This window comes from Zonotrichia albicollis, chromosome 19, assembly GCF_047830755.1.
Source record: "Zonotrichia albicollis isolate bZonAlb1 chromosome 19, bZonAlb1.hap1, whole genome shotgun sequence".
Lineage (NCBI taxonomy): Eukaryota > Metazoa > Chordata > Aves > Passeriformes > Passerellidae > Zonotrichia > Zonotrichia albicollis.
In genome coordinates this window covers 5937855-5948494 of record NC_133837.1, presented here as the reverse complement: position 1 = coordinate 5948494, position 10640 = coordinate 5937855, and the positions used below count along the sequence as shown (strand labels likewise).

The following is a 10640-nucleotide window of genomic DNA, read 5'->3' as shown; positions in this document are numbered from 1 at the left end:
CTCTTCCCTCATCCAAGAACCCCTGTGAACACCATCACAGGGGACACCCTGCCCCTCCCTGCCTGGGGGGATCATTGAGACCCATTGCTGGGGACAGCTCCCCTGATGTCACCAAGCACTGGGCCCCAGAGCTGGCAGCAGGTGCTGTGTCACAGTGGGGCCCTTTGTGACGCCATCCTGCAGCAGGTGTGGTGAGCATGGCTGCTGCCCACAGCGCAGGGTGACAGGCAGGAGCCTGGACCTGACACGGAGCCCCCGAGTGCAGCCCATGTCTTGCCCCAGCACCCCTGGCAGCCCTGTGGGGCTGACGTGTTCTGCCAAGGCTTCCCTCGACACCACCCCAGCACCTGGCCCAGGATTCCCCATAGTGCCTGTCCCACAGGATGGAGAAGAGCCCTCCTGCCATGAGCGAGGCCTGGGAGGGGGACAGCTCCTCCCAGGGGAGCAACTCTTCACAAGTGGTGTCTTTCTACGACACAACCACGATGCAGCCTCTGCAGCTTGGTGAGTGAGGGGCCCAGTGGGGCTGGGCAGGGCTGGGGGCCACCAGCACACCAGGAGCATGTTTTCCTGGCATGGTGACAGCAGCAGTCCTGGGGGACAGGCAGGATGTCACCTGAATGCCAAGGTGGCTTGGGGCTGGATGCCAGCTCCAGCACAGCCTCTCCCAAGGGAAAAACAGAGCAGAGGGGCTCCAGGGAGTGGGCAGGAGAAGCAGGGGCACTCTGGACCTTTCCTGTCCATACCCCAGTGTGCTACTCAGCCCAGGGCACTGGGGCCATTCCAGCTCCTTAGCCTGTCACCTCCACCACCAGCTGCTCAGGAAAAGGCTGTGCCAGGGGTATGGGCACAGGGCTGGCTGCAGGGTAGGTGTCCTCGGCTCTCTCCTGTGCCCAGAGCCCCTGCAGTTCCCCTGGGATGGTGTTCACAGGGGTCTTAGGATGAGGGAAGAGATGAGGATCTGACTCCATGTTTCAGAAGGCTTAATTTATTATTTTTTGATATATATTATATTAAAACTATACTAAAAGAATAGAAGAAAGGATTTAATCAGAAGGCTAGGTAAGAATAGCAAAAGAAAGAATGATAACAAAAGCTTCTGTCTTGGACAGAGAGTCCAATCCAGCTGACTGTGATTGGCCATTAATTAAAAACAACCCATGAGACCAATCACAGATGCACCTGTTGCATTCCACAGCAGCAGATAATCAATGTTTACATTTTGTTCCTGAGGCCTCTCAGCTTCTCAGGAGGAAAAATCCTAAGGAAAGGATTTTTCATAAAAGATGTCTGTGACACCCTCCTGCTCTTCCCCTCTGGCAGATGCCAGCTGGTTGCCCATATACGAAGAATCAGAAGACGCAGTGGATTTCATCCTGGCCTTTGTCAGCAGCCTTGACAAGGTAACAGTGGCCAGCTGGACACTGGCTGTGATTTGCTGGGCTGTGCAGTGGTGCTGGCTGGGCAGAGCTGCATTTCTCACAGGGCACTGCTCTCCCAGTGCTCCAGCCCCACTGGCTGCGTCCATCCTCCCACACTCCCTGTTTGTGCCTCTCCCAGGACACCCACAAGTTCACATTTCTGAAGAGCACCTACGTTGTGTGCAAAACTGCCTTGAAACGGGGCTTGACCAGGGGCCTGGATTTATTCTGTCAAACGTGTGAAGTGGTTGAGAATATCAAGGTAGAACCATCTGAGGTTTTGGGGATGGACACAAGCACCCCTGTGTGGACAGTGCTTGGTGGGTCAGGGATTGGGTGCTGCCAGGTCTCATCCTGGTTGTGCTCTGCAGGACCTCCTGGACAAAGAGCCAAGGGACCGTCTGTCGTCCAAGATCCGCTACCTGGCCATGATTACCATTGAAGAATTAAGGTGAGCCCCTGTCCCACAGCTCTGAGGCCACCAGCAAGAGGCCTTGGGGGCTGCTCCCAGCACCAGTGCCCACCTGACCCCCCTCTGTCCTTGCAGCTTGGTGGAGAATGTGCTGGAGGGCAAAACCAAAATCCTCCTGTCTGCATGTTTCTCAAGTGTCCTCCTGCTCCCCTCAGAAAGGGAAATGCCACACCAGAACACTGCCCTCTACATCAAGGTAGGTGCTGGCTGAGCTCCAGGAGCCTCCAGTCCCTCTGGGCTGCCCCATGACCAGAGAGCTGAGCCAGGCTGAGGTGTTGCTGTTGCTTTCCCACCCTGGTGGCTCTGTCACCTTCCCACAGGGCTGGCTGCTCTGCCCCCAGCAGTTTGTGCATCCCTGTGTCTCTCCTGAGCAGTTCAGGTGTCCTCCTCAGGCACTGAGAGCTCAGATGAGTCTCCTGGGTGTGGGGGAAGAGCAGCAGGGTGACAGGCACTGCTCTCTGTGTGTTTGCAGACGCTGAAAGCCATGGACACAATGCTGAGGACAGTGGTGCTCAGCTTTCCTGCTTCCAGCGTCAGCAAGGAGCTGCAGGACATCTTTGAGGTGTGGCACAAGCAGAGTGGCAGTCCCAGGGCTGTTCCTCACCCTGGAAGTGAGGACCTGCCAGTCCAGTGCTGAGCAGGCAGAGCATGGTGTGGGAGGGAGCAGGGGCTGGCACCAGGCTCCTCTGAAGCACAGTGGCTGCAGAAGGTGGTGCCTGCCTGGCCAAAAAGTTGTCCTGGGACCTTGTCCAGGCTTGTGAGGGACCCCAAGGACAGCGCCCCACTCCAGGCTCAGAGGAAGCCGTGAGGGATGGTACAAGTGTGGCCCAGGAGCAGAGCTGTGTTTGCTCTTGGCGCTCACCTGTGGTTCCTCTCACCCCAGATGCTGCTGGAGTACACCAGGTTTGAGAGGGAAGCTGTGCGGGAGAGGGCTATGGGGAGGATTGCTGTCCTGACCAATCTGCTGTCTAACTATTCCACTCTGAAGGTAGGAACCACACACCCTGCAGCCCCCCTCCCTGGCATTCTCCATGCCAGGGCTGCTGCCCAGCTGGTTGCTCCAAGAGATGGGGCCAGGGAGCCCTGCAAGGCCCAGATTCACCAGGAATCCAGCTCTGGGCACACTCTTGGGTTCAGGTTCAGCACCAACTTCTTTCTCTTAGCCCTTCTTCTCATGTCTCACTCATCCAGCCCTCTGTCAACTTTGGAAGAGACAGTTCTGGACCTGTGCACCCTGAGGACATCTCATTCCCAGCCATGGGAAGGCTGGTGGGACGTCTCATTCTCTTCCGATATTCCGGGGAACAAACAAGCTACACAGCTTTCCACGCTCTGTTTTCCCTTGCTGAATTCCTCTGTAAGTAAAAAGGCAAGAGCAGCTGTGGTCTTGTCCCTGTGCACACAGACCTCCCTTTACAGACCTGCTTCCTGACCTCCTCTGCCCCTCCCGGCTGTTTCCCATGGCATCCCAGCTGTCCCTTTGCTGCAGAAGCTGAGTGCTCACCTCAAGTCCAGGATCTGTTTGTCACTGCTCTCCTTTTCCCTGTTCCTTCCAGGACCTTGAACCCAACTGGCTTGTGGCCCCACAGCCAAAGCCCAGTTGACTCCCAGGTCCCAAAGTCCAGTTTGCTCTACTAGAGAAGAGCAAATCAACCACCCTGGCTGGGGCCTCTTGCCTATAGCAAGAAGCTATTCCTGATGGCCCCCAGAAATCCTGACTGATTCTGTCTTGCAAGCAGATCTCAGGGTGGTTTGATGACCTTGTTGGCAAAGCAGCTCTGTCTCACTGACTCTTCTGTGTTATCCCTGCTGTTTAGACAAGTCAAGACCAAGGGATGGGTCAGATGTATTCTCTTGGGAAGCTGTGACCACCTCCTCACTGTGTTACCTGAGCATTATAGACTGTACCCAGGTAATGATCCCCCCTCCTGCTGGCATTCTTTTCCATGGCATCAGCAGGGCACTTGTGTGAGCAAAGGGACCCAGAATCAGTGGGCTGGTGGGGCCTCACTGCCCTGGCAAGAAGGTTCCTGCCATCCCTGAGTAGGGACAACACATGGGCTGCACTCTCCTGTCCTGGCAGCAGCTCCAGCCCCAGCAGGAGCCCCAGCAAGCTCCTAGTTCTCATGAGCCCTCCTCCCTGACATGGAGGGCCCTCTCTCCTCACTCTCGCACACCCAGGGACTGCGGGTACTGCTGCCAGCTCTCTTGTGGGCTCTGCTGCCAGCACTGCTAGGAACCTCTGCCCAGCCAAGCAGCACCATCAGGGCACTCAATGGCACATGTCTTCCTTCCTTCCTTCCTTCCTTCCTGCCACAGGCCTTTGGAAGATACCTCCACTCCAGTGAGAGGACAGATGTCGTCCTCGAGGCCATCGAGGCCATGAAAGATCCCAGCATCCTTAACAAGGATGTGCCCTGCAGTATACTGGATGTGGTCATGGAAGACACAGACTTCTGGGTGACAGATGTAAGTGCCCTGGGGCTGGATTCCCCTGCTCTTCAGCCCTGCCAGGCCTTGCTCCTCCTTCCACCCCTTCCTCACAAACCCAGGTGACTTCGGCACCTGAAACCGCCCAAAGGCAGCAGAGAGGAATGGGAAGGGCAGCTGAGGACATGGCTGCATTCCATGGCAGTGCCATCCTCACCTGTATCCTTTTCAGGTGCCCAAGACAGTGAAGTGCATTTTTGAGAACCTGCTATACGCCACCACAGAGGCAGGCTGTGTCAAAGTGGAGTCACTGTTTCTCCTGATGACCACCCAGTACCCCTCGGCCGTGGTCATCAGCCTGTGTGAGATGGCTCTTCAGGGAGACAGGTACTGGCCCTGACAATCTGAGGGGCTTGTTCCACATGGGGACAGGGACCCCGAGACTCTGTGGCTGCCAAATCCAAGGAATGCTGCAGGACATCCCACAGAGCCAGGCTCTCCATCCCACAAACCTTTCTGGCTCTCTCGCAGCAGCCAAAGCCAGCCAGGCCACTCCAGAGCCATCTTAGTGCTCCCATCCCCACAGGGAACTCCCCCTCAGCCCTGTTCTGCCTCCTGCAGGGCCCCCAGCACAGAATATGCTCTGTGGTCCTGGCCATGGCACTGTGGCTGAGGCAGACCCTGGCTTCCAGCACTTTGCAGGAGCTGTGTGACACTCTGTCCTCCAAGCCTGACATTCTGGACAAGTTCCTAGCAGAGTTTGCTACCTTGCACCGGAACCAGTGGTGCAACCCTCCCAGAGAAGGCACCCGCGCCTCTCACAGAGCTGTGAGTTACCAGAAAAAACCCCAACCCCTTTCTGTGAGCCCTCTGCCAGCACCTCATGGCTGTGTCTGTTCCTCCAGTCATCCCTGGGGCAGGTTGACTTGGAGGAGTTGGGTGAGGAGCCCAACGTCTGGAGCAATCAGGGAAATCCCGATGTGATGACGGCCTTTCTGATGCTGGAAGTCCTCCTTGGGCTGTCAGAGAGAATGGAGATGGTGAGCAGGGTGGTTTTGGGGCAGCCAGGGCCTGGGGTTGAGTTCAAGGCAGTGGCTTGGCCTGGGCTGGGAGTCAGGATGTGGGCTGAGTGCTCCAAAAACCCTCCCTGCCATGGTGGGGCCTGGGCTGGGAGTCAGGATGTGGAATGACTGCTCTAAAAACCCTCCCTGCCATGGTGGGGCCTGGGGTGGCTGCCCTGGGAGGTGTCCAGACACATTTCACAAAATGGAAACTCTCTTTTTCATAAAGGGAAAAAAAATTGAAGCCTTCCTGCCAAGCATGATGAAGATACTGGAAGTTGGCAGTGAAGATGAGAAGCTGAAGATAATTGAGGTCTTTCGAAATGTCCTGAGTCAGCTGAAGAAGTCAAAGGCCAGCTCCATCGCTGTGGCACTGGTGGGGAAGATCCTGCCGCTCTTTGACTCGGTGAGGCTGATGTGGGAGCCTGAGCTCCAGAGATGAGCACTGCCCCTCATGAAAGCAGCACTTGGAGCAGGCTCAGCTTTCCTAGAAAGGATTCTGGGCTTTGTAGCCCAAAGCTGCTTGTGCCTGCCCTGGAATGTGACAATGTGGCATGGCCCTCACTACAGACATGGGCAGGGAGCCCTGCTTCAAGGCTCACCTTTCCTCCCTTGTGGAAACCCAAGGCACCAGGAATATTTCTCTGTCTGCTCTGGGGTGCTCTGACCCCCAGGGGAGCACTGACTTTGTTATTAATGGAGAAAGTTTCCCAGCCTTCAAGATAAACTAGAATCCACAAAAGTGTGAAATAGATTATAGAGAGCAGTGTAGGTGGATCACTTGGTGAGAAATTGAGGTTTTGGGATTTCTAGTATGTTGTGGATGGAAGCAAGATGGAGGGCACAGGTTGTCATCCTGGGTTTCTCCTTCATGCTTCTTCTTCCTCCTCCTTCGTGGGTTTGGGTGGCATTTTGTAATTGGGCAGAAGAGTCTTCTGAAATGTCTAATACATGAACTCTTCAGCCCTGCTCCTCCTCTTCATTATCTGCTGGGAGCACCAATTCTCCAGGCTTGTCACAGAGCCCTCAGTTGGCTGGAGCAGTCTCTCCTGCCAGTACCCCTCACTGCTGAGGTGGCATTTTGTAATTGGGCAGAAAAGTCCCCATTGTGGACTCTTTGGGATCAGTTATTGGGTTAAAAGGGAAATAATCCAGGTGTCAGTTCTTAATCGGATAGTTTAGTCCTAAAAGATCTTGTACCAAGAGATTGTTGGCCATTTTGTGCCTTCTAATGAAAAGCTGCCAAACTCACAGTAGTGAGACTGTTTTACTGATAAGAAACTATGAACACTTGAGTTTGAACATGAATTACTGTCTCAAATGCCCTCAATCCAGACCCAGAAAAACTGATGACTGGTACCCCACCCTCCCTCCTCACAGGAGAGTGTGCGGCTGCGAGAGCTCTCCCTCTGGCTCCTCAGAGACCTGGTGAGGTCTGTGGCGAGGAGGGATGAGAAGAAGATGAGGAAGCAGGTGCAGAGTGCCCTGATCCCACTGCTCTTCCGTGTGAATGACCAGGTCCCCAGTGTGGCCAAGGTATGAATTTGAAGGTTGGTGTGATGTGGGGGGGCTGACACCTCCCAGGGTGTTGTATTTGTGGGGTGCCCCATGGCAGGAAGGAATGATGAATCTGACTCCAAGTTCTCAGAAGGTTAATTTATTATTTTATGATACTATATTATATTTAAAAATACTAAACTAAACTATACTAAAGAATACAGAAAGGATATTTGCACAATGCTAAAAAGATAGTAATGAAAACTTGTGACACTCTCTAGAGTCCTGACACAGCTTAGCACTGATTGGCAAAAGAATGAAAACAACTCACATGAATCCAATTAAACAATCATCTGTTGGATAAACAATTTCCAAACACATTCTACATGAGCAAAACACAGGAGAAGCAAATGAGATAAAATTGTTTTTCTATTTCTCAGAGGCTTCTCAGCTTCCCAGGAGAAAAATCCTGGGCAAATGGATTTTTCAGAAAATATGAATGTGACATCAGGGATGCTGGGCACTGGGGCAGGGGCTGCTCGCTTTGGACAGGGCTCCCCCAGTGCAGCCCTGGGAAGGGTCTCTGTTGAACTAGGACAAGGCTGGATGAGGTGGCTTGGCCATTTTCATCACCTGTCCTGCCTCCTCCTGCAGCTTGGCAGCAGCCTGTGGCCATGAGGCAGCACCCAAGGCCTGAACATGTGTGCTCCAGAAACTCAGAGGCTTCTCAGCTTCCCCACAAGTGTCAGAGGCCAGGGCTTCAACCTCAGTCAGTCACCCAGGCCTGGCCCCAAGAGACTCCAACACATTTGGGCTAGGACAAGTCCCAGCTTCCTAAGGGTGGGATCACCGCAGGAATAAAGCCAAGAGGTCTCTTTCCCTGGGCCCTGGTGCCACCTCTGAGCTCGTGCTGTTCTGCAGGCATCCAGGGAAGCCCTTTTTGCTGCTGCAGAGCTTCTCAAATGGAAGCAGCTCAAGCACCTGCTGCAGAAAGAGCGGATGTGGGAGCTTGCAGAATGCTTGGTAAGGATAAGCTCCAGGCTGGGTGAGGGCTGTCCCTGCCCTGTGTCTGTCCCCATGAGAGCCCAGGGAAGCAGAGGCTACTCTGAGTGCTGCTCTCAGGGCTGGGTAGGACCTGGAGGACTTTGTTCCTCAAGAACAGAGCCTCAGAGGCTCCTCTCCAGGCTCCTCTCCCCTTCGGAGGGCTCAGCAATGGGGTGCTGGCAGGAGGGACTGACAGAGCCAGCTGGGGGGCTCTGTGACAAGCCTGGAGACATCCCTGGTGCTCTCTGCAGATAAAGAAGAGGAGGAGCAGGGTTGAAAAGTTCATGTACCAGAGCCTGCCCTACCTGAGGGACCCTCAGTCCCCTGTGCGCCTGGCAGCCGTCAGGTTCATCGGTGAGTCACAGCCCTGGTCCCTTTTGGGCCAGCCTGGCCCCGTCCCTGCCCTGCACTGGCAGCAGCCCTGTGGTACCCCAACCACCCTGTGCAGAGCCTCAGCCTCCCTGTGCCCCCTGCCACCAGCTGGGCTTGGTGGCCACCTTGCCCTGTCCCTTTCTGGTGGCCCCTGGGTCATCCCTGAGTGGGAGGGTGTCAGGGCTGGGGGTCACCCTGCTGGGAGCACACTGGGAGTGGGGAGTGACAGAGCTCTGTGCCCAGGGTGCGCCACGAGGCACATGAGGGACCAGGACATGGAGACCCAGGCTCACATCCTCACTGGTGAGTGGCATGTGGGGAATCTGGGGAGGCTCTGCAGACACACGGCTTCATCTTGGCTCTGTTTGTTTGGGTCACAGCCCTTCAGCCCTTGGAGAGAGACAAGGACATCTCAATCAGCTCCCTGGCAGCCCACACAGGCTTGCTCCTGAGAGCTCCAAGGGTGCAGAGAAGATCGTGGGTCATTCTACACACACTGTGCTGCTGGTGTCGGTGAGCTCAGCAGAGCTGCAGCTGTCTGTGCATTAATAAAGCTGGAGAAACACATCCATGGTATCCTTCAGATGTGTAGTGCTGAGCTATGTCCTCCTTGGCCTGTCCCACAGCCAGTGGGATGCTTCCTCCTCACACCCCTGCCATCCCCAAATGCCCCACTTGGCCCCAAATTGCAGGCACAGGGCTCTGGATTTTCTGCAGACGGTCTCAAATTGCATCCCTGGTACCCCAAAATGTTCCTGTGGACCTTGAATTGTATCTGCAGAGCCCCACAGCATCCTTGGCAGACTGAACTGTACCTGCAGAGCCCCACAGCATCCTCAACAGACTGAATTGTACCTGCAGAGCCCCACAGCATCCTTGACAGTCTCCAAATTCCATTCAATGTATTTCAGAATGCCCCACTGAGTACTGGGGTGCAGCTGTGGGGCCCCAAATGGTCTCTGGCAGCCCCACCAAGTGTGGAATCATGAGGGAATGCTCAGCCCTGAGTGGAGCTCAGGAGGTCCCAGAGCTCCCTGGGGAGTGCTAGAAGCTGGAATTGAGTGAAGCTCTCTTCTTTAAATGTGGCATCTCTGTTTTTCACCAAAAGAAGCCTCATCCATGCACTCTGGGGAAAACCTCCAGCTCTCCACCGCAGATCCCAAACAATGAGCAGGGGATGCCATCCCCAGGCGCTGGGGAAAACAGCAGAGAGTGTTTGAAGAGCCAGAAGGGATGGGCAGGGGGCAGCTGGGGGAGGAAGCAGCGTGGCCCTGCCCTGGATTTGTTCAGAGGGGCAGAACGTGTGCAGGATGTGGGGTTTGGGGTCTTTTCACCAGTGCTGCTGTTACCAAACCCTCTGAAATTGTCGGGATTGGCTCCCTCTAACCCTCTCTTTGAGTGTTAGAGAGTAGGGTGTTGCTTCATTTTTGGCCAGCAGGGGTGGCTGACAAGTTCTGGCCTCTGCACTGATGCAAATACAGAACTTTTACACTGATTTATACATTTTTAGGAAACAAACAAATAAACGTTCATTGGTTCTAACTCACATAATTTGCTTAATTAATCAGTATTCCATCCTCTCCTGGTTATTGATTTCTCACTCTTCATGCCACTTTGCAACACATTTTTTCATCCTTTTATCCTCTTTTCCTTGGGTGGGGAGCCTCCAACTTTCCAGGCCTTCATCTCCTCTGTATCTTTTGTTGATTGTTTTCCCTTGCTGTGCTTCAGCTGTCCTGTAAGTAGTAGAGTTGTCATGCTTTGTCACTTAATATTAAATCTCACTTTAGCTCATACCCTTGCCAGTGATCTTTAAAGTGATCTCAAATCTCTCTTTCATAGCATCCAGGGGAGGGGGAGCACCATGGGGGTGTCAGGGGACCCCTCTGCTCCTGGCTGGTCAGCTCAGGGGGCACCCCTGGCAGGTCCCCAGCCCCGGGGGCCCTGCTCTGTCCCCGGTGTGGCTCTCCTGCAGAGCAGGATGGCCATCAAGTGGCTGGTGCTGGGACTGGCACAGGAGCTTTTTATCCTGCGCTGCTGCAGGAGAGCATGCAAAATCCAATATAAATAAATATAAATATAAATATAAATATAAATATAAATATAAATATAAATATAAATATAAATATAAATATAAATATAAATACAAATAGCAGGAGGTGTATATATAAAAATATTGTATATAATATGTAAAATATAAAATATAAAGACATATCATATTTCATTATTATATATGATATTATTATATATTATATATAGATATTATCTATGATTATATAATATATAATATATTATATATATTATAATATATAATGCATATATTATATATATTTTTACTATATA

General features: G+C 53.4%; 1 protein-coding gene across 1 annotated transcript; it reads left to right on the top strand.

Annotated features, from left to right (window-relative positions):
- Positions 1-383: 383 nt before the first annotated feature.
- Positions 384-9960, top strand: LOC102074124 (uncharacterized). Its single transcript, XM_074555359.1, has 20 exons — positions 384-504; positions 1324-1403; positions 1561-1683; positions 1793-1872; positions 1969-2089; positions 2366-2455; positions 2777-2881; positions 3085-3250; positions 3711-3805; positions 4213-4362; positions 4556-4710; positions 5016-5151; positions 5229-5363; positions 5614-5801; positions 6406-6439; positions 6765-6920; positions 7803-7904; positions 8177-8279; positions 8541-8600; positions 8678-9960. The coding sequence occupies exons 1-20, from the start codon at positions 384-386 to the stop codon at positions 8812-8814; spliced, it is 2337 nt and encodes a 778-aa protein (XP_074411460.1). The 3' UTR covers positions 8815-9960.
- Positions 9961-10640: the final 680 nt, after the last annotated feature.